This window comes from Panulirus ornatus, chromosome 55 (genome assembly GCF_036320965.1).
Source record: "Panulirus ornatus isolate Po-2019 chromosome 55, ASM3632096v1, whole genome shotgun sequence".
NCBI lineage: Eukaryota > Metazoa > Arthropoda > Malacostraca > Decapoda > Palinuridae > Panulirus > Panulirus ornatus.
Window position 1 is genome coordinate 16,418,753 of NC_092278.1, and position 25,179 is coordinate 16,443,931.

Consider the following 25,179-nt stretch of genomic DNA (forward strand, 5'->3'; position numbering starts at 1 on the left):
ACGCACTAATTGATTGCATAGCCAGAATATTGTTAATGTATATATTTAAGAGTTGCAGAAGAAAAATATATTTCATGGACATTGACGTAAACTGTACATGATTTATTTAATTTTAAGTCTATTAATGTAAGTTCGTTGTTTGTGAATTGGTAATTATCTTTTATGAATTGTGGATGATTAGATATATTATAATAAGTGGATAGCGAAGACGCAAATGTACTTGTTTATTATTTACGGGTTATATATATTGTCGGCCTCTGGTTGGTCTTAAAAGAAATGTTGATTGTTGTAGTCATTTAGGCTGATACCTCCGTGATGTGTTTATGTAATTAAGTTAATGTGATTAGTCTTTTATAATGTAATTTGTATTATGATTTTTTTTTTTCGTGTAAAGGATTTGGCAATTTGTATGTGAAATTTTGTGTGAGGCATTATTGGGTGAATGTGCATGTGCTAGCATGTTCCCTTTGATGTATTATAGTGTATTAATAAATGTTTTGAATCTGAATTTTGAACTATCACTTTAACATTTTGTTTTAGAATACTTGTTTTTCAAAACATTTTTTAGAATACTTGTTTTTCAAAATAATGCTAAGGCCGCATGTGGTATTATTTCAAGTGCGCCTCCAATGACAATTTGGGTGATGTATTTAGGATACTTGCGAATTGTAGGATGGTTTTCTAAAGGCTGAATGTCCTTTTTAAAGTGCTAACCCAGTCTTGTACCAAACACGTTGATAAATCTTGCTCGGTCTTATCATTGTTTCCCTAACGAGCTGTTGTCATGCCTACACGATGGGGTAGCGAACATTTCGCCAGGTCTAGGCGCAAGTGTGTGGTGGGCTCAAGTTGTTAGATCAGCGGCAAATGTTATTAAAAAATCATTATCCGGTCAGGAATGTGACGGGATTTTTGGCGCATTTCGCTGGACGATTTTAAGATATTTGCAGAATCAGGCGGTAGCTAACGTCTTGCGTTATCTCAATGTGCAGATTTCCCATGCATTGTCATGAGATCACAAAGAAAATACATAAATGAAAAGGTGAAGGTAAGGCGAGCAAGAGGCAAGAACAACAGGATACCAGTTTAAGACCAGGCGTGAAATCTTGCAAAGAGAGTCAGCCAATCAGGTGATCGCGTTCATCTGTCGATTCCTTCATTGTCTCTTTCAATAGCAGCAGGAGACCAGCTGACGCAACATGAGCTTATTTTTAGATTGAAAGACGCGAGAGCGATATTTCTGTAAATGCTCAACTTTAGATTGATTCTGTTGCCAACAGATCACTAGATATGTGGTTGAATTTTAAACGACACTTTGTAAAACAAAACACATAAGTTGATGTATCTACTTAGAGCATTTGTAAGACGTTGTAAAACAAAATACTTAAAGTTGATTATCTACTTACAGCATTTGTTTCACACTACTGAAGTACCATGATAAGAGCTGTAAGTATAGAATATTACATTGAAATTGTATTTTTCTTTATATATGTTAAGCATTGGTTTATGACTATATGCATACTTTAAACCAATAGGTTAAGCCATTTAAACAGACGAATGGCAATTACTGACTCAGGTCTCAAACAGTTCAGGTTATACGAAGGCTAATAGTCACACGCCTGTGTTTTGTTGTGATTTCTTTCAAAGTATTTGCAATGTCTGCGCAATATCTTTGTAGTTCGTAATAAGTAGAGTTAGATATTGATGTTATACCACATCGCTGAGGTCGCGTCTGGGGAAGATCTCATATATATTGTTACGAACATGAGTGCGTGTGCCCATATGTTCGTGTATGTAACGTGTTTGTGTATCCTTGTGTATGGTGGTGTAATCCTGTTTTGAAGTCAGATGATGATCTCTCCTTGAGCATCCGGACCCTTGTTAATCAGCTACGGGGTATTTTACCACCGTACGGGACATGTCATCGCTACATGTTTAAACAAGAGGACAAAGGAGGGTATGCGAATGTGCGACGGACTTTAGGATACTCCAACCAAACACAAGTGCTCTTAGTCCCATAGCCAATCAAGGGTAGCGTTATAGTAGCAGGGCGGACGCTCGTCTTTACTTGTAATAAATATCCATGACACCCGCTGAGATTTGATTTCTCTCTCTCTAGGCCAGCGAGGTAAGTGGTGTTCCCCCCTGCTGTAAGCCCAGCGAGGTAAGTGGTGTTCCCCCTTGCTGTAAGCCCGTTCTCCGAATGCAGTGCGATACAGACCGTGCATTGTTTTGTCTGTCATAATTGAGTATCATAGAATTATAACTTGTTATAAAAGGGTCTAAGTGTAATGTTATCAGTCAAATTGTCATAAAGAAAAGAGACCTCCTGGCTTGAAATCTTATCTGGAATGTTAACTCATGTTTTATGAGTAATTCATATTTAATGTTAAACTTATGTCCAGTGTTAACGTAAATGATTCATGCCTGATGTATGTGTTCACTTTGTACACCTGAATTCTTTCATTATAAGTAATTCTTACCCTTGGTGTGTTTGTTTTAATCCCATAACTTTCAGATAGTGTTATCCTGTGTTGTGAAACATAAATCTAACGCCCTTGCAAAACAAGGATCAGTATATTATTTGCAACATATATATGTTACTGGCGACCGTGCTTCAACAAGTATTGAGTTCGTAACAATATATATATATATATATATATATATATATATATATATATATATATATATATATATATATATATATTTATATATATATTGTTACGAACTCAATACTTGTTGGGGCAAGGTCGCCAGTAACATATATATGTTACAAATACTAAACTGATCCTCGTCTTTGCAAGGACGTTAGATTTGTTAAGTTGCACCACCCGGATAACACTGTCTGAAAGTTATGAGATTGACTTAAAGACCAGCATTACATTAAATCTACATTGAATTAAAGACCAGCATTACATTAAATCTACTTATAATGAAAGAATTCAAGTGTACAAAGATAGGCACATAAAGCAGGCATGAATTATTTACGTTAACACTGAACATGAGTTTGACATTGAACATGAGTTAACATTGAACATGAGTTAACATTCCAGATTTCAAGCCAGGAGATCTCTTTCCATTATGACACTTTGTGCGATAACATTACACTTCGACCTGACGTGACACAGTAGTAACGAGCTTACAACACAGCACTCTGGTAACGGGCTTACAGCAGTAACGGCTTACAGCACAGCAGGGCTTACAGGCTTACAGCAGGGGGACAACACTTACCTCGCTGGGCTAGAGAGAGAGGAATCAAATCTCAGCGTTCACCCTTGCTGCTATACAACGCTACCCTTGATTGGCTATGGAACTAAGAGCAATTCTGATTGATTGAAGGGTCCTACAAAGTCTCTGCGTAGTCACATTCCTCGTCGTCTTGTGAACGTCAGCACCGATGACATACGGTGGTGAAATACCCCGCAGCTGACTCCACGCCTTGGCCAGGCGCCTCTGATGAGGGTTCGGGTGCTGGAGGACTGGTCAACATCTGCTTCAAAACAGAATCATTAAGCCAAATGCTTGGTGGGAAGACATCACTCCTCGCCCTGATAGGGAATAGCAACAACACCCTATACAGGCACACTATACACAGACACACACACACACGTTATATACACGAACATGTGGGCACACACACACACACGTGTTCGTAACAATATAAATATATATATTTGTAGCTGTCTCCTGCGTTAGCGAGGTAGCGCAAGGAAACACTAAAGAATGGCCCAACCCACCCACATACACATGCATATACATACACGTCCACACTCGCACATATACATATCTATACATTTCAACGTATATATACATACACAGACATATACATATAGACACGTGCATAATTCATGCTGCCTTCATTCATCCCGTCGCCACCCCGCCATACATGAAACTGCAACCCCCTCCCCCCGCATGCGCGCTAGGTAGCACTATAAAAAGACAACAAAGGCCACATTCGTTCACACTGTCTCTAGCTGTCATGCATAATGTACCGAAACCACAGCTCCCTTTCCACATCCAGGCCCAACAGAACTTTCCATGGTTTACCTCGGACGCTTCATATACCCTGGTCAAATCATTGACAGCACGTCGACCCCGGTATACCACACCGTTCCAATTTACTCTATTCCTTGCACGCCTTTCACCCTCCTACATGTTCAGGCCCCGATCGCTCAAAATCTTTTTCATTCCATCCTTTCACCTCCAATTTGGTCTCCCACTTATCCTTGTTCCCTCCTCCTCTGACACATATATCCTCTTTGTCAGTCTCTCCTCGCTCATTCTCTCCATGTTACCAAACCATTTCAAAACACCCTCTTCTGCTCTCTCAACCACACTCTTTTTATTATCACACATCTCACCCTCTCATTACTTGATCTATCAAACCACCTCACACCACATATTGTCCTCCAACATCTCATTTGAAACACATCCACCCTTCGCACGACTCTCTCTCTCTCTCTCTCTCTCTCTCTCTCTCTCTCTCTCTCTCTATATATATATATATATATATATATATATATATATATATATATATATATATATATATATATACAGAGAAAATAATCTTAGGTTTTATTTCTACTGTCATTAATGAATTCAAGTAAGACTTGATTAGGCAGTTAGTGAAAGTTTATCATTGATACAGAATTCCTGTTGAAATAATGTCGATTTACTGTATTTTACAATGTAGGCAAGTTGAGCGAACAATTGATGAATAATTTGTAATATGATACTCATTAAAACAAGTGTAAAACATCGCGCCAAGTTGTTTACACTTGATGGATGGCAATTATTCCTTGTTTGATATATATATATATTATATATATATATATATATATATATATATATATATATATATATATATATATATATATATATATATTTTCTTTCATACTATTCGCCATTTCCCGAGTTAGCGAGGTAGCGCTAAGAACAGAGGACTGGGCCTTTGAGGGAATATCCTCATCTGGCCCCCTTCTCTGTTCCTTCTTTTGGAAAATAAAAAAAAAAAAAACGAGAGGGAAGGATTTCCAGCCACCCACTCCATATATATATATATATATATATATATATATATATATATATATATATATATATATATATATATATATAATATACGGCTCTGATACCATTTCAGCACTATCATATAAAGACTGAAAATTATCCATACCTGTTTTTAGACGTACAGTTGCCATTTCTCGTCAAATGAAAAAATGCTCTTATGAATGCGTCACGGTAGGTCAGGAACGCTAACTCGTACAACACCGAAGATCGTCAATCATATTTATGTTAAAGTAATCCAAACGATTAAAGGTAAAGGTGGGCATAATATTAAGTGTACCTCTGAGGTAGTCCAGAGCTTAAATCCTAACCCATTTTGTTATTATAATAGTTTTCCAGTGTTTGAGTCACGAATGAAAAGTGAAGCATCACCTATTAACACACTTTTACTATGAAGAAATATGAAATACATAAATTGAATGCTTCAAAACTCAAAAGCACAAGAAAAACTTGAACGATGAAAATCCTTGTTACAGTGCTATGTCTCCCCTCTCTTCTTTTGGCATCTTTTTTGGTCCTATACCATTCAAAACAATATGTTTAGGGCATCGGACATGAGTGGAATGGATTTGGCTTTTAAGTGTTTGAAGTTGGTCTTATGCTAAATTGTGTCATCGTCACTCTTACATGAAATATTGTTCGTGTTATTCTTTTTAAAGGCTTTGCCTTCCAGTGCCTCACTAGAAGAGCGACCATCACACTTGCCAGTTAACATTCTTTCATTCAAGATACATAGCTATTTCGAAGTAAAACATCCCGCCTTGTATGTAAGCGATGCAGTTAAAAGTCCCTTTTGAGGATTGTATTAACCCATGGTACTAATGTAAGCGACGCAGTTAAAAGTCCCTTTTGAGGCTTGTACTAACCCATGGTACTAATGTAAGCGATGCAGTTAAAAGTCCCTTTTGAGGATTGTAGTAACCGATGGTATACTAGTTTATTCAACTTACAGGAGCAACAGAACTTTTCTGTCCTGTTCTTGACAAGGGAATGTTGCCCGTCGTAATCCTGTTCGGAACGGGCGGTCGCTCAATGACCTTTGTTGTTAACGCGACAGATACTTTTAAAGAATTATCATTATTCAGTGATGAGAGCCGGGTCGTTTTAATTATCACCGTTCCCCCAAACACAGATAGACTTATTTGAACTAAATATTCCCATAATGGCGGCAGAGCTACCCTTACATAGTGCGCACGAACGTTTCGCTTTGTATTGGGAAAAAACTAAAAGCTTACGTAAACGTGTACCAGTCAGAGTTTACCTAGATAATGACGAGGACAAAAATACAAATGAACTCGATACAAAATTGATTTCATAACCGAAAACTAGCATTAAGGAGCTGAGCGCGCAGGTACAGGCGTCATGTAGAAGAAAGTCAAAAACACATTACGATGAAGGATGGTTATCCTGTCTAAGTTTGGTTATCCTGTCGATGGCGAAGCCTAAGTCATCGCTGTTATATTAAAAGTGAAAAAAATGTTAAGATAATTCTATGATCACGTTGGCATTGTAGTGCATTAATGGCCTTTCCCCAAGCCTAAGGAATCTCTGATGCTTGGCGAGAGGGTAGGCCGGCGTGTGGCAGAGTGAGCGGGACGCTGCTCACATCACGCGCCGCGGTATTGCGCCATGTTTGGTTATATTTTGACCTCGTAACGTTGTGCTGTTCTAGTCTTTAAAATGCAGAGGAAACATGAGCTGACGTCTTATTTTGTCTGCTCAGGTTGACATGGTCGAGTTAGTATGTATTCCGTCGGCCAGAAGGAATTGATACCTTGCGACGCACTTTACCGACAGTGTAGCCAACATCCGCCAGTTCGACCGCGATACTATTTTAGTGCGTTTCTCCAATGGAAACGCACCTGTGATATGAATATTTGATAAAGTGAATTATGGAGTTAATATGAATCATAAACATTAGTCTGGTTGTTTATTGACGTGGAGTTAGCATAACTAACTTCATTTTGGGGGGGGGGGGATATTGAAAATGCAGATAAGAATTTTTTTTTTTTTTTTTTTTTTTTTTAGGTGATCTTGGATGTGAGGTGATTGCTCACCCATTGGATCAGGTTTGAGAGTGAGGGCATGAATCCTTCCTAATGCGAAGTTTGCCATATTTGCAGGAATATTTTTTTTTCCTTGTGTCAAACAGAAAATGAGGGAAAATAAGGAAAACATATTAATGTTACGGTAAACCATTTGGTTTGGGGACCTTTAAAATCTAGATTGTGATAAAGTCAGCTGGTCTCATTTGTGAACTCGTTTGCTTTAAAATGCTTTTTTTTTTCTTTCAAGACGAATTGTTAAATTGTTATGTAGGAATATCTATGTTAATGATAATAGTAATAACGAAGTATGATTTCTTTAACTGCTACGTGCACACCGTAATCATCTTTAAGTTGTATTAACGATAACTTTTTTAAAGTAAGATTAGTATTTTTGCATCTGTCGTGACAAGGAAGCCTTTGCATATGATTTTGTCCCACATGCTTTAGTGCATGTGTGCTGCCTGATTCACTGTGTTTGCTGTGCTGTTTGTCCTAATAGAAAGGAAGAGCGGGTCATTCTTAGATATATTATTGTTTTTCGTATTTGATAATTCAGGTATTCTTTTTAGTCACCGTTTCGTAAATACTACCCTATGCATCATTTGATGTTTCATTTCGTTATCCTTTTAGTATTATCATATGATGAATATGGAACATTTGTGCGTTAACTATATAGTGTTTGATGTAATCTCTTTGAATGTCTCACGATGTTTCTCTGAACTTATTCTGTATAGACCTCATTCCAGCCTGTTGAATTAATATATTGTAAACTCCCCTCAGAGCAACTCTGCTTCCCTTACTTCTGGTGTGGCGGCTGCTGCCCAAATGGATCACGAATGTCGGAGTTCAGAGCAGGAAACTGCTGCACAACTACCATCATACCAACACCAGCCTAAGGTTCGTTTTAGCAGTTGATCACTGAGTGTAATCCTCGTTACCAGCATCTAGAATTACGAACTATCGTCGGAATTCGTCCTTTCCCACTACTTTTTTAAGAGGGAAAGTTCAGCCATAGCAGGCCATAGCAGTACCAGCCCCGCTCACCACCCTTGCCCTTGTAATAGAAATGACTCCATTCATATCACCAGCATCCGTAGTTTTCTACTAAACTTAGCTTCTCTTCAACACCATCTAGTTCGTACATTGGAATCCTGTCTGATATTTGGATTAATTCCTTTCATAGCCTATTTTTTCCTTTGTGACCGACATGACTGGCAAGACCCACGAAGGCCATTCCTAATGAAAAGAAATAGAAAGGAAGGCAAAAGGAAGAAATTAATCAGGGCTCTTTAAGAATTTACAGACCAGACTCCCAAAGGCGGAAAAAATGATAGAAAGAGAATTCCATTGCTTTACTTGTGGGCATTTATTGTGGCCAGTCCACATCCACACAGAGAGGAGCAGCAACCAGACGGGTGCCTCGGTTCCAACCCTTGGAGGCGGAAACACTTGCAGACATCTCACTAAAACTTCAGAGGAGGACTCTTGTAAATCGTCCCGCAACATTGTTTCATGCCTCAAATATCTTGAATCTCCAGACTTTTGGCATCATCTGACTTAAGATTTGTCTCCAAGCTAAAGCTGCTTGGCAGTTTCACTCCTTGCTTTCCTAACTACAAATTGTATCAAATTCTGTTATTATCTTATTAAATACCTTCAAGCTAAGGTTCTCTTCACAGGAATTTTCAAAGCACACCATAGGGAGTGATTGAAATCATCTCGCATAGGTGATGTAAGGGTTGAAACCTTCATATTTTCATTTTGCAATATGAGGCAGATTCAGCTACCCACTCTATAGTCTGGGTCATCCTAGCCATTTGGTTCAACACGTACGTCACCTATGTGTGATGATTTCAACATTCCCTATGGTGTACTTTGAAGTCTTCTGTGAAGAGGACCTCAGTTTGAAGATGAGAGGATGTCACAGCCTCGTATAGGTATTTGAATGATCAAAGAATATGATACAGTTTGTACAGTTAGGAAAGCAATAAGCGAGACATAAACTAAAGCTGAGACAAATATTTAGCTAGATGTTGTCAAAGTCTGAAGATTTAATCAGGCAGGTAATGGATATGTATAGTACCAAGAAGAGCAGTGGGCCCAAGACCGAGCCACTGGTAACCCCTGCCAATTTTGAGAAGACCTCTTAATTGTGTGTTTGTTTCTCTTTATTGTACCTCTAATTCCTGCTAGGAGATCCAGTTTCTCTATCACCCTCATACATTTTAGTGTCAAATGCTTTCTGGCAGTTTAGGAATTCTCAGTCTACCCATTCATCTCTTTTGTCTAAAACGAAACTCACTGTCATAAGTCTTAATCCTGTAAGTAGATCAGAATAAAATTTTAACCTTCCCATTGTAGGTCTGTGTATATGTATGACAGTGTCGTAATATTGGCTGAAGGATATTATGTTTAAGGATCAAACCAAACTTAAGTACAGTACAGTACAAATACTTTATTAGATTATCATCATAGGGATGTTCTTTTCAGTCGACTCACTTATAAGTCAAGCTATTATTTTTTTTCCAGTGATGACTTTGCTCAAGAACTTGCCACATGCCCAACAAAAAATGGATGAAAATTATCCCTCAGTGAGGAATTTAAAAAAAGAAATGTCCATAGATAGTGAAGATCTCTCAAAATTAAGTATGAGAGGAAAATGAGCTAAAACTATCCATCCTAGAAGATATGGTACCTAGTTTGCACTCAAAAATAGCTCGTTTTTTTTTCATAACAGGCATGGAAGGCTTCATGAATTATTACGACTGGAGCTGGAAATATACAATAAGTAAAGCAAGTAAAAACAGTATAGACATCTGGGTCCCAAAATTGTTTCATACATTGCTTACAGCCTTCAGAAACACTGCGTACTGTACAGTAGAGAAATTTAGAATGAAAGTTGGATAAGTATCTACAAAGTGTATCATATCAGCCAGGATGTGTTAGTTATGTAGACCAAAGGGCCATTGTTACCAACAGCCTGACCTAGCAGAGGAGCAAAATTGCAACTTGGTATAAGACCAAGCTGTTGGGGTAGAAGACCTCAGAAGCCATCAGAAGGTAAGGTGAGGTACGTTCTTTGTAGGAGGCTCAGAAGCATAAGTAAACTTTTTCCTTTCTTATGACGATAAGAATTGGGTTTAACCTATTCATGTACATTGGAATAATTTTAGCACTTATCAAACAATATTTCCTCTGAAACTCTTTATGCAGTACCACAGGAATATCATTTACTCTAAGGGAATGATGCAGTATTATAGTTTGCTACTGTGATGTAATAGTGTACCTCTGATATCTATTTTGTTCCTCAGTTTTGAGGAATGTTTTATATGCATATAGATTGTTTATGAATGGTCTGCCTTACTAACATGTGGACTAATGGCATTTTCTCCACAAACATACAATCACTCCTTGCCATTATAACAACTCCCGCAGTTCATTCTTCACAACTCTAGATTTTCCTGTGCTGATCGCTATGCACTAGCCCTTCCTTTTGGGAAAATGGTTGGAGCAGTAGACAGAAGTAGTAGGAAGGACCATGTAGGCAGGAGTATTAGGTAGGAACATTAGGAAGAAGTTGCAGTTAGGACCAATAAATAGAAGTAGTCATTATGAACGTTAAGTAGGAGCCTCTGCAAACAGTTTGCCAGAGTTGCCCTCTACCAGTTGCCTGTTAAGAGTGAGGCACAAAAGGCTAAGTGGCAACATAGTTCTTTAGTTATGGAGAGACTGTTGCTGTGGTCACCCCTTTGAGGGATTACCAATTGGAGTGAATGTCCGAGATATAGACAGATAGATAAAGTTGATGATCGATCAAGTAACAGAAGAAGTCTCCATATATTTAAGACTAACTCAAGGTACTGCTGAGAGAACATTTTTTGCTAAGTAATGAAATCCTAAAAATTTTATCAAATTGATGTTGCTAACTTCATGTCAAGGTACTTTTGCTATCAGTCCTAACAAACCCAAACTGTTATATCTTTATTTACACCTAATTGTCTTTTCTGCTCTAACAAGGTAGCATGAGGAAGAAATGGTGGCCTTGCTTGCCTACATGCAGACTCTAGCTCTTGTGTATAATACGCTGTAACCAGAGGCCACCAAGCCTCACAGACCACACCATGAGTATTTTCATGACTCCATCTACCTTGATTCAGCCCTCTTCAGTATGTCAACCCCCTTATTCCACTTCGACTTAGTTTATTCAACCCTCCTGAATGTTCAGGCCCTCATATTCTAAAGCCTTTTGTCCATCTTTCCATCTCAGAGTCCCCATGCCTTGTTTCTCCCACTTCTTACACAAGTATCATTTTAGTCAGTCCATTTTCACTCATCCTGTCCATGTGATCAGACAATTTCAGCACACCTCATTCGGCTCTCGCATGATCAGTCCATCTCAGACCTCATATCGTCATCATCGGTTGCTCTGGACTTGGCCTGCTTGTTGTTACACTTTGAGTGAAAAGTTATCTTCAGTGAGCCTCTATGATTGTCAGGTGATGAAAGGGAAAACAATCTTGTCAAGGAACTTCTTTCTCTAAAGGAGTCCATCATTCCTCTTCTGAAAGTAGCATGGCCCATAGCTGCAGGAACTCCATAAAAGCTGAAAAGCTTACTGTTGAAAGAAATTAAACATTCTATCACAAAGTATTTAGTATTTAAGAATTTTTCAAGTTAATCTTATCAGGTTTAACTTTTTCCTTGAAGTTAAACAAGAAAAGATGTACTAGCCAACTTTTCTTTGAATCACAGTGTGCCATTCATTTGATTATAGAACTGATTCATGTGAAATATCAAAAGTTTTAAGAGGTTGATTTTCCATTTCAGGAACATGGAGATCAAGACCAAGACTCATTGGACAAAGAGGATGCTGCTGATGGTGCAGGAATTTCCAAAAGTGATCATCAAGTACTTGCCGATGAATTATTGTCTGAGGATTTTGATGATGGATATGATGGAGAATTGATTATTGATGTGGAAGATGATAAACATGTCAGCCATCCTACAACATGCAGTGGTTTAACTTCTGATGAAGATAGAACACCTACCTTAGCTCAAGGTTGCGAGCTAAACATTATTTCAGGTATTCGTCATCGGAATGGTGCTCGTAATGAGGCTCAGCAGAAGATGGAGGAAGGGAAACAATGGCTCACAAAGAGTTTATTGTTTGTAAATACAGTACTAAGTGTGGTGCCTCTCAGTTTGATTGAAGAAGCTTATCAAACTTACTGTAGGGAGGCTGAGAAGGAACCTCTGACAACTCCAGTGCTTGCAAGACTTATCAGGGCTCTGTACCCTGGGGCTGTCAAGTGCCGTCTTGGATCTCGTGGAAATCAGCGGATCCACTACCGTTGCTTGAAGTTGAAATCTTTCATTAATTCACCTGTAAATGACTGTGTCAGTCTCCCAGTTGAGGGAACTACAAGTATCTCAGTGCAGGAAAACCAGCATTCTGAAGACTGTGTTCAAGGAAATCCAAAATCAGAAGCACTCTCTACACCAGTTGATGGTAAACAGAACATAAACCATGGTGTTTCTGAAGAGAGTGGTGAAGATCAAGATAGGAAAGCTTGTACCAAAGAAACTCCAAATCAGAAAAATCTAAAATCACATATGACACCAGATGATGATCAGAAGGTTTCGCAGTTTGCTAAAGCCCAGGAGTTTTCTCAAGAACTTTTTGTACCAGGTGAAGGAGGTGATAAGCATCACATAAGCCATGGTGCTCTCAGAGAGAATTGTGGTGAAAATCAGGATAGGAAAGCATGTACCACAGAGATATCAAATAAAAAAAATCTAAAATCACATATGACACTCAGTGATGATCAGAAGGTTTGTCCTATAGCTAAAACCCAGGAGCTATCTCAAGAGCTCTTTGTGCCAGATGGAGATGGTAAGCATCACATAAGCCATGGTGCTCCTAGAGAGAGAAGCGGTGAATATCAGGTTAGGAAAGTGTATACTACAGAAACACCAAATCAGGAAACTCTGAATTCACTTTTTACGGTAGACAATGATCAGAAGGTCTCTCACCTTGCTGCCCCAAGGCTGTCGCAAGAATCCTCTGAACCAGATGATGATGATAAGCCACCTAAAAACCATGGTGCCACTGGAAAGAAAAGTGGTGAAAATCAGGATACGAAAGAAATTAGTATAGAAACACCAAACCAGAAAGATCTGAATTCTTTTATTACAGTTGATGATGGTAAGGAGGGCTGCCAACCTGCTGCCCAAAGGATTTCACAAGATCTCTTTGCATCAGAAGGAAATAATAAGCAGCACATTAACCATATTGCTGCTAGAGAGAAAAGTTGTGGAAATCAGGATGGGAATGCATGTACTGCAGTAACACCAAATCAGATGAATCCAAAGTCACACAGCACGATAGATGATGATCAGGAGGGCTGTCAACCTGCAGCTGAAAGGCTGTTACAAGTGTTAAGGTGGATCTCCAGCCAAGGTCGGAGGGATGTTTTTTTGCGGGAATTTGCTCACAGTGCCTCATGCAAAGTAGTACCCTGTACACCTCTGTGCTCGATGTTCTGTCGTGTTCGTCGTCATGTTGTGGCTGCTCGTCATTCATGTTCGGTTTTGCGCATATATTCAGGACTTCTTCGTCTCCATGTATCATCATGCAATAACTCTGACTGTGGCTTACCTGCTTGTCCAGCATTGCGGGCCATTAGACCTGTTAAGCGTAGTCTTGGACAACAGGGAAACTCGTCAAAAAGATCAGCTGTGCAGCGACCTGGTGGGGTGATGCGTCCTTCAACTTTAGTATTGGCTCCAAGATCTCCCGAGTCATCACTACCCGGATCACCTGTTAACTCGCCTCCAGCAAGCCCTGAGCATTCCTCACATGCTAGAGACTCAAGTTACCTGGTACAACCTGGCCAAGTACAGTATGTAATTGTGCCTGTCATGTCTGTTGTGATGCCTTTCTCTGATAATCGTGGAGTTTGAGTATAATGGCTTTATCATGAAAGACGGTCGTCCTGATGGAATGGTAGTAAGATAATGGTGAGATATGAGCTGTTAATTAGGGTTTGATTAGCAACATTTCAACAGTTATCTTCCTCAGTAGAATATAACTGTGTCTCACACACGGTTACATGTGATGCTTATGGATCAGGTTCCCAGTTGCTTTGGCATGACACTTCCTGATTGGCTATTTCCTTTTGCCAGAGAGCACACATTCAGCTAAACTCTGCCCAATAGTTTCATGGTTGTCATAGCCCAGCTGCAACTCCCTGCTTCTTTGTTAATGATATCCTTTAAGAAAATGTAGGCTTCTTTTAGTGCTTTTCTCCTTAATCTGTCCAAACCTCTGTAGAGGATTTATGTCGACTCCCATCTGGGGGTTGCCTGCTTTTTCTATACATACTTTTACAGTGTTGGTCTTTAAGTGAGAACCATGAAGTGACCAACACAGTGGTATATGTAGGACAAGCAGGACATCCTGGTTGGGAAGAAGTGAAAGTTATCTGCAAAAAAGGACAGATGAAGGAGAAAAATGGTGGAAGCAGCCTGCATTTCACCGGACAAAATATATATAGGAACAGGGAGTTATAAGAATGCTGCAGCAGCATGGCTTAATGCAAGTGGGTAGGCAAAAGAAACTGACCAGTCACAGAGCTCCATTCTGCAGGAGCCAGGAACGCAAGGAGTTAGTGATGAGATAGATAGAATTTCGAAATCTGATTTAAGACTGTTTGTGTTGTCCTTGATTGTCTTGTTAAATTGATTTTCCCATGTAGGTCATTACTTGAATATTTTAGTTACAGTACTGTTCAGCTGTTTTAATCCATCATTTTAGTTTGCACTGTGTTTACTGGAAATAGAATATCTACTTTAATGTCTATTTGTTCTAAGAATATAGGACAGTGTGAAGGAATGCATTTAGAAAATCATTTTCATTCTTCAGTTGTCTAGTCATCCATTGACCAAATTGCTTTCCTTACCCCTTTTCAATTATTCATTGCAAATCAGGATTACAAATAAAAAGAAAAAAGTCCACAAACTGTGTTAATTTCTTTTGATCATTTTTCATAATAGCATGTCACTTTAATTGTGTTAATATTTGGGGAGGGAGTTTTACACTTTTGAAGTCCCCTTGCTTTTGTCTTTGCAATTGCATATTAGTGGCTTTTGAATGTTCAAAAGCTATTCATATTTTGTCTGTGCTTAGCTCCTTGTCCACTTTTTCTTCTCTGCTTAATTGATTTTACTTGTACACTTTTTCTTCTTTGCTTAATTGATTTTATATGTCTACAACTTGGATGCTTGAAAAACTGAATCTCCCTGCTGCCCTTGTAACTGAAATTCCATTATTATCCTCTTTTGTATATTTTCCCTAACTTTATAGTTGGTATGCTAACATTCTCATGGCTTTCTGGAGATTATATGTGGTTACCATGTCTCTTTTTATCCTTTCTCTCAAGTGTAAGCAGATCTCTGGCATTTCTCTTTTTTGTAACTCCACTTGAGTAACACATCCTCCTCTTTCTCTAACTTGTATCCATACAGAATGTGTTGCAGATGATCCTATCCCTGAAAGATATATGATAAACAATGTAAGGTTCCATATCACACTGTCCATTGTCTCTAATACATTCGTATTGGAATGGGTTAACATTAAGAGAAGTATTTATTCTATATCTATGAAAACGTGATAATGTGAAGTACTGCTTTTTTTTCCAAATGGAAACAACAGTAGAAATAGTTAATTTGTGATCTGTAAATCCTTTGAGAAAGTGGCTGATTTATTCAGTTTAAGGAGATGGAAAGTATGTTTTATTATTTTACCAAAACAAATGAAAAAAGATTTTATGTCTTAAGGCTAGAATACTAATTCATTGTTGGGTGTTTGAATTTTAGCCTTACATTTATTTCATTTTTCATAGAATTGTTTTTCAGTATATAAGATAATCTAGATTTTAGAATGTGTAACTGACTGTTGTTATTTTTGTAATAAAAGGTATCAACACGTTTGGCTTTGTTAAGTCTGAAAATGAGTTATATTCTTTATGTTACGGATCTGTTAAAATAGTCAAAGACATGCATTTTTGTTGCAACCCATTGCAGCTTTAGTTTGATGGTACCAGTGTGCTATAGGATCCTAAAGGATGAAATTTTTGCTTGTCATTGATGCATCCAACCTGATAATCTTGATAACTCCTTTTATTTGTGAGCAAGGGGAAACAAGATATGTGAAAGTTTTACAGGCTTGACATCATATTTCACATTCCTGCAAATTTATGCTTGATTTTTGTTTTTGTAATAAATGCCGAGCAATTCTCAAATCTTACGGGGAATTACTTAATACCGTAGGAGTCTCTTTCATCACTGTGAGGCCTCTGCTGCACTTAGCTGCACCCAGGAAGCTGGCCATATTCACTGGTCAGGACCACTTATAAAGTTTTGCGATGTGTATGAAGAGAATGCAGGGCTGTTGTGAAGTGCTTGGTGTATTCTTTATGATTGTTGTACCATGGGCATGAAGGGTCTTGCGATATGATGAAATGGTGTTTGTAATGTTATGGTGTTGAAGGAAGGCCACAGCATAAGGGGCAAAGTGTGGTTTCATATGGATGTATATCTGGTGGATTTGTGTTTAAAATTGGGTCAGGAGGTCAATTGTATAGTATTTGTTTATTTTAGTACATCTGTTTTTTTACTGTATTAGTTCTAGAGGGATGAGTAATTGGAGGCTACTGAAGTTTGAGGAAGGGATAAGCCCTTTATTTCTGCTTGTGGGTTGGAGTTTGGGGTTTAATTGTGGAGTTGTTTGGGGTGGGAGGGTTATTGTGTGTGTAGAAGTGGGTGCTGATTATGTTGTGAGTCAGTATTAGGAGAATCTTTGTTTCATAGTGAAGACGTGATTGCTGAGTGCACTAGTATATGTAGTTTGCAGCCACCTTATATTTGTTTTTGAGAGTGGAAAACCAGGTAGGTGAGGCATAGTTTAAAGTTGAGTGGATGAATTGTTTGTTCAAATGTTGAGGAATTCTTTTTCTTGTCCAAAAAGATGATGGATCACTGCCTGTTTCTTTGGTATTCTGAATGCTGTAGGGTGAATATAGGATTTCTTCTAGAGTAATTTGTACAAGCAGTTTGGTACTCTTACTCTGTGAAATGTTAATGTCAATACCCTCTGGTCAGCTTTGTCGAAAATATACCAATCATAATGGTTGACAGAACATTTGATGGTTGTGAGGGATGTGAAAGATTTTTCGGTCCATTGTATGGGCATATCACCAATAAGACAGTGTCAGATGGAAATTTATGTAGCAAGAATTCCTAAACCTGCCATCTACCACCAGCAAAGGATACTGTACTGTATTGCAGGGGCAAGTTACTAAACACGTATTTGGCACCAGTCTCTTGAAGCTGATGCCACATTACTAAGGCTTTATGGGTATGGGTTGGAAGTGACATATGCTTACCTTGTATGACACTGGATGGATCAGCAATCTACTCCAGAATGATTCGTGCAACTACCACAAGATCATTGTATAAGTTGCAAGTGCTCATGCTGAACAGATGGAGTGCCATGCACAGTTGCACATAGGTATACAGAATGCACCAGTCTGTTTAAACAGAGCACTGAGTCTGACTCGTGAAAATACAAGTCTGAAGACACTGAGCTGCCATTTCCACAAAATTACTGAACTTTTTTTTTCTTAAATGGCACTAAAAGGTATTGCTAACAAAACAGGCACAATAATCCATTAAGAGATACAAAGTGGGATACCTCTATTGGTGAGCTTCATCAAAATAGAAGTCCAGATGCTTTTTTGGGGAAAAAAATATTTTGTAGGGTATAAGTAGAAAACATAAAATAGCAAATGTTCAGTCTGAGATCATTACATTTTCGTCTGTATAACTGGAAGAATTATGAAAAAAAAGTACAGTAACGAGAAACTATTCATAACTTTGAAGAAAACTTTTATGCTAAATCACTAATCCGTTAAGAATAAGCAAAAATAAATTTTCTCATGCTGATAAAGATTAAGAAAGTTGCATGAAGATATATATTTTACGAAATTTCAATTTGAAAATTAATGAGTTTGTGAGCTTTCGCTGTTTCGTTTAAGAAAATGACATTGATTTTAAGCATATGTAGCTTTCTAATGTTTAGTTTTGTTTTTGCATCACTTAAAATTATGTAGGTTGTGCAATTGACACCTATAACTCACTGGTGCCATCAAAATTGCAGAAATGCAGCAGTCTCTCTAACCAGAGACATTTTCAAATTTTGTCAAAGGAATAGAAAAGGTTTATAGCATAATTATTACCAATGAAAAGTGATTTATCAAATGTGAACCTTTCACTGAAAATTTTCTAAGTTTTGCAAGGATAATTACTTGTAATTAAAGAGCCCACTATTAGGGTTTAGGTCCATTTTTGTTTCTGAAAAGTCTTTCCAGATTTATGAAAAAATTTAAATGATTTGAATAATTATCAGTTATGTGCTCTTTACCCTCAGAATTTCATGGCTACATTGAATAGCATGCTTTTATTTTATGGCAGTAATCTGTAGGTTTATGTATTGACTTCTGTTTTCTTCAGTAATACGTACAACTTGACCCCTTTTTAAGTATTTGATTGAAGAATAAATAGAATTTCCTTGGAAAACTTAAATCAGAAAATTTAACCATAATTTTGTCCAAATGCATTCTACCCAAAACCCCTATCATGTATTTGTCTTAAAAATGATTTTATGGTAGATTTATCTACAGACATGTACTTGTGGGGACACTTTGATCAACTAATTCTTAGTCACAGCTAAAGAAAGTCATGAATAAAATAGTTTTTTGTTTTAAGGGAAGGGAATATTGAGTAAGTTTGGCAGGTTCTTTCATATCGTTTGTTGTTTCACTACATTATCTTAAGAGTTTAGATATGAATTTGCCAGGCTTGATTCGTGTGTAACTGTAACATTTAGTGACTTATTAAGACTGACATAACTTTGTGCTTGATCATGCATTATGTGCTTAAAAAGGAACTTATATCCATAAGAGTGATATCATCCTTATTTTTGCATTGTTAAACATTTACACATCTTTGATATCTTTCTCATATAATTTGGTTACATGGAAACCACACAGTATTTTGTACGGAAATTGAGTTTATGAAGAAAAGAACTCTTAACTTTTTATTAGGATTCATATGTCATCAGTAAAGTGAAGAAGAACTAAATGAAATTCATTTTATAAGTTGTAATGTGTAAAATAAATCATCACATTAATCAGTATCATATGTTGATACTTCATGAATAACTTTTTGTAATATTTGAAAAAAATTAGAGATATTTGTTCTGATAATTTATATATACACTACAGAGTTTTAAGATGATATTGAATACCGCTATGGAAAATGGATCTATAGATCCTCTATGCTTTGGTGTTTTGTTGTATTTGTTGTACTCCTGATCAAGTTACTTTTGGTTACCTCCAATGAAATTCTAGTATTTAAGATGAAACCTCAAATAAATTTCATAGTTTGAGGTTTTGTCCTGCCTTTTAACTTTAGGCCACAGATATTTAGAATTGATGCTATGTTATAGATAGCAGTGCTAAAGTGCTCAGTTACATTGGTTTAGTATGGCAAAACCCCATGCAGTTCACACACTACCATGTTTCAAAGGTGTAACTTTTGCAAGAGAAAAAGATGAACACTAAGGCAAGTATTTTTCCATCGGATTTTAACCATATTAGGGTAAAAGCACAGCCCAATGAAGGTCTTTGAGGGATTTCCCTGTTGGGACCAGCATGAAAATAAATTCCCTAAGCTGGACTTATAATAATGAAAAATGTTGCCCAATGGTAACAGTTTTTACTCTGAAATCGAACATATAACCATGTTATCTCAAAAGTTTTACTTGTAGGGAGAGTGCTTGGACCTCCATTATGGTCAGGATTTTTAACCCATGGCAAAGGGAATGCCCTTTGCCATGACCTTCAGTGACAGACCTCCAGACCTCCTTTGGGCAACGTTTGTGGTAGTTTAAGACTTATATATAGAATAAGGCTTGCTGTAAGTGTTTGGTTGTTAAATTTTAAGGTTATATATATATATATATATATATATATATATATATATATATATATATATATATATATATATATATATACACTTGTGTGTCTGGATATGACCATGAAAATCAATGAAATTGATGGATATTTGTTTAGATATGTTCTGATCTAATTACCCAAATGTCACCTTACTAGGAGGTAGCAGTAATGTCTGTTAATTGATAATGATTTGTTTAAAGAGAATTATGTATATTAATAGTCCACCAGTTGTATGTACATGAAATGGTTATTTCCACATATACAAGTCGTTAGTGATGATTGTATTAAAAGTTCAAATTTCATCTTGATTTGCCATCAGCTGATAGTTATTTTCAGTTATACCAAAATAGTTATGGTTCCTTTTTTTTTTTTTTTACAGAGATTTACCCTCAGCTGATGTAAATCAATTAAACTTTCATCACTGTGCATAGGTTAAGCTGTGTTTCAGCCAACTGTTGGTGGTGATAGGGCTATGTTGAATGTCATGTGTAAGCAATGAAAGCTATATCTAGAAAGTCCTGATGATTATGAATAGACTCAAAAAATGTTTGTTCAGAATGCATTATTCATTGTGCTCGCATGGCATTGGTGGTGTCCTTAAGTTCAGTCATTGCTGCTGTTGCTCTGATGTCGGGTTGGGGTTACTCTATAAAGTGCTGATGAAAATATATTGGAAATCGTAGGTGCCCAGTAGGTTAAAACGCTCATATGATTTTTCTCAATATATTTTTACCCATAAGTGTTGACAATGAAAATTAAGAGACCCAACACTCTTATTTTCAAACCTTGATATGAAGACAGATATTTTAAGAAATCATTTATAATGAAAGCTCTGATTGAGTTGGAAAGCCAGAATGATTTTCAAAAATATGCTTTGTTCTCTTGAGTCGTTAGTGTGAGTAGTCAACACTTGCTAGTGCAAAGGTATAACTCCTCTTAGATTACTTATATTTCCAGAAAGTGTCATGAAAACCTTTTGGCTTGGATCTTTTGCTTTCAGTGATATATAAGTAGTGTAAGTGGATTAACCTTTCTTTGGGAATGAACAAAGAGTTATGCTCTTCAGTGACCCCTGACCTCTGGCTGAAAACTGCCGCGTCCTTGCTTAACCGGTTTATCGTCTACCAACGTTTTGCATGATGGAATTTTCATTAGATCACTTCATTTGAGTTCAATCTAGAATACCAATCAAATCTCGTCAATGTAGCGAATTCCTGTTCAATGACGTTGTAATGCAGGAAATTGTTGAAAGTGGAATGCTAAAAAAAAAAAAGTTCTTAACCGTGAATGCTTTTAGTGTTGTGTCATTTCTTTTTTTTTTTCTTAATAGATTCAACATTTTATTCATCATCCATAATTTAGTAAAGCGTGTGTAAAGCAAGATAACTTCTTGCAGCAGGAGGCGGCAGCGCATCACGAGCTATGGTTGTGCTTTGGACTACTGTAGTGAATAAAATAAAGCTTATGTTAATTCCTCATTCTTTTTCTTGGCGTCCTTCTCCTGTGATCCAGTTACTGAATCTGTGATAATTATCGTATATAGTCAGTTCTCAGACCTATGCTTCTTATTTGGGAGAAAGTATATAGTTGAATCTGTGATAAGCTAAGTAATTTCCTTCATATATATATATATATATATATATATATATATATATATATATATATATATAAATTTTCCGCGTTAGCGAGGTAGCGTTAAGAACAGAGAACCGAGCCTAAGAGGGGATATCCCCACTGGGGCCCCTTCTCTGACCCTTCTTTTGGAAATATATAATTTAAGGAAATGTATTTATTACTAAATAGCCAAATCTGTGATAATAATTAAGCTTCCCTTTAAATCTCAGGCTTAATTTTATATATATATATATATATATATATATATATATATATATATATATATATATAAAATTTTCCCAATTGTAATTGGAAAGATGAATGATATTTCAAGCTTATAACTATCACAGTTGCCTCTGAGCAATTATGGTGATGTTATATGGCAGTGGAACGTCTTGAACATAAAAAGTTTGCTCACTGGAAACTTCATAATGGTACAAATGTAGAGCCAAATGTCATCTCAAGAATGGTATGTTAGTTTATTACATACTCTTATATTTAAGGTGTAAGATAAGTTATGGTTACGATCATCATTATTATTATTATTGTGATTATTATGATGTGAAAACATATCTTTCCATTTCACCAGAATATATTATTCAACGAGCTTATTGAATTCAATAGTCATGGATGATTATTATTTAGAAGAGTGGCATATGTGATTGAACTGCTGCGTGTAGATGATCCTGTTGCAGGTATGTGGTCCAACCATCCAGTAAAACGTATGTCATTCACTTCACAGAAAAGCCATTGGTAACCCCACTTCATTATGCACTACGATGTCTAACGAGTTTATTTGCGTACAGTGGTGATGTTTAGTATGTCATGTTATTTTATAAGGTCAGGGTCTTGTACAAGAGACATCAGAAATCCAAATTATCATGTAATTATGCGTTAAACTTGTGTGACGAAAGAAGTTGGAAAATGAGAGTGTATATGGCCTTTCCACTGAGGTAGCTAGCCTCAGAAAATTGAACTAGTGGAAAGTATCATGGTCAATTTCCTCAGCAATTCTGTGTATATACCGGACGATTAATTAAAAGTTATGTATGTAATGATTAGATAACACGAACTGAGTTTGTGGTAAAGGAACGAAGATATGTAGCAGAGTGACCCCTCAACACAAAATGGCAGCTCATAGAATAATGTCTGTTAAATTTAAAATGATTATTTTGGCAATGCTTCTACTTCATGCTTGTATCATACATTTGAATCCAAATCTTCACGTAGAAATGAAACTTCTGTAATGAATTTGTCTCGGTTACTACACGTTTATTGTACACATATCAACACCTGTGTATGAATACTGTTACAGCAGAAACCACTGGAGTAAAGAGTTTTTCATTGCCCCTGAGTTTTGCTGTATATGTAGAGGTGTTCCTATGTAAAATCCCTATGTAAAATTATAAAATTATAGCACCTGAAAGCAGTCAGTACTGCATCTTTTGACAATAAAACACTGTGTAACTCTCGCGTGTTTTCTTATTCCCGTTGCTTCAACTGGTTACCTAGTTTTAGACCTATGTGAAATATCATGGAATCTTTTTATCTGCGAACATATTTTTAAGTTAATTTTTATTGATAACCCCATAAATTTGTCTCGTTCTCGGTCGCCTAACATTTTAGGCCTACGTTCAACCCAGGTGTTCATCCTCCTCGCCCATCGTCGATAAATGGATACTGTGCTTATGGTAAGGTTATGTGTAAATGGATACTGTGCTTATGGTAAGGTTATGTGTGAATTCATACTTAAGAATAGACATGACATATATAGAACAAGTTCAAGAGACAGGACGTGAATTCATACTTAAGAATAGACATGGCACATATATAGAACAAGTTCAAGAGACAGGACAACACAATTAGTAATCAAGTATTATTATGTGACGATGTTGAACAGGTGTTATCATCTTCAGCTCCAATCATGTATCGGTAAACATTGGTTCCTACAGCTGTTACGAGGGGAAACTTCTGTAAAAACTTGAGAACGTTAACGTAGAGGCGAATGTTATGTCTGAGCAAAATGACATACGAAGTGAAAGTAGACACCATCTTTCTTTAGCACTTTCGATTCAACAACTAATATTTTCCCCACTAAATTTAATGCATTTTGTTTTTATTAACTGAAGTTTTAAATGTATGATGCCAATCCTGGCTAAACTTTCCCCTACTCGACGGCAATTGCATCCAACGCCTTGAATCCATCACACCCTTTCCTTTATTATACCTCAGAAGTTTCCTCTACTCGCAGCTTTTGACGTTTCAGGGAGGCTTTCTCGAAATATTCTTAATTTTAAGAAAGCTCTTTATGTGTGTGTCCTGACTCCCACGAGAATCGCCATCAGCCATGATCAGCCATTGTCGTCAATTATCGGATGAATACACTCGTAAGGAGATGTCCATTTCCTTGCACTTATTTAGTGCAGCATTGGTGCTACTGAAACTCAACTTGAGGAATTTTGCCATTTTCAATCTTAGTGTTTGGCATTAGTTCTAACATATATTCATTTCAACTTTTAAACTTATTATTCGTTTGTACTGTAGAGGGGAAAAGATTTGAACAGTTATCTTGAATGAAAGTGGTGCAGTGAAGCAATTAGTAGTGAAATGAAGAATTTTAGTTTTACCATAACATGAAACCACTTCGTCACATCACAAAAGTTTACATTTTTAATGATAATATCCACTAACCACTAAAAACTTTCATGGTATCTTAATAGGGAGCCTTCTTATACATGAAATTGTTATAAATACATGAAATTAATTACTTGAAACATTCAAATGATCATGAACATATCCATAGTTTAGTTTTGAATATCAAAAGAGTCCTAAATGTAACATGTCGGCTAAAACGAAGAAAATATATTTTACACAAATGGTCGTCTCATCTGGAGCAGTGCCAAAAACGGCAGCCATGTTGGAGATTGGAAGACCACTCGTGTTTACAATGGCGATGATCAGCTACCCTTTTAATGCCCGTGTTGTTTTCACAGTGTACACCCCTACACCGTTTTGTAAGGTATGATTTAAATGTTTTGGTGTTGCTAAGTAAAGTGTCATATTCCAAATTCTGATGTTCCCGACAATTGCATTAATATCGTAGCAATGTATGTAAATTTCAGTTATCATTCCTCATGTATATTTACGTATGGTAAACATGTTTGATATTAATTTCTGACAGTATTGCGTTGTATATAATGTGCCATATAACTCATGAACAATGGTAAATTCATGTCTTCGCCTGTTCATTGTAGCTTGGGGGTCACGTAACATGTAATCGTATGCCCCAATGTCGGCAACATATCCTTTGGCGGATGCACTTGTTCGAGTTGATACATTTTGAGGTGATACCATTGGATTCCTGACTCGTCCTATTG

The 25,179-nt window shown here is 37.0% G+C and overlaps 1 protein-coding gene across 7 annotated transcripts in view; it reads left to right on the plus strand.

Annotated features, from left to right (window-relative positions):
* The window catches only part of LOC139765475 (uncharacterized), a 105,816-nt gene extending 82,545 nt beyond the window's left edge, over positions 1-23,271 (plus strand). For 3 of the 7 annotated variants that reach the window (XM_071692866.1, XM_071692864.1, XM_071692865.1), the window contains exons 2-3: positions 7,893-8,009; positions 11,940-23,271. In XM_071692866.1, coding sequence (XP_071548967.1) covers positions 7,938-8,009; positions 11,940-14,075 — 2,208 coding nt within the window. In that variant the 5' untranslated portion in view covers positions 7,893-7,937 and the 3' untranslated portion in view covers positions 14,076-23,271. Of the gene's footprint in view, positions 1-7,892; positions 8,010-9,641; positions 10,183-11,939 lie in introns of all 7 variants that reach the window. The other 4 variants (XM_071692869.1, XM_071692870.1, XM_071692871.1 and 1 more) reach the window with 4 other exon arrangements.
* The last annotated feature ends 1,908 nt before the right edge of the window (positions 23,272-25,179 follow it).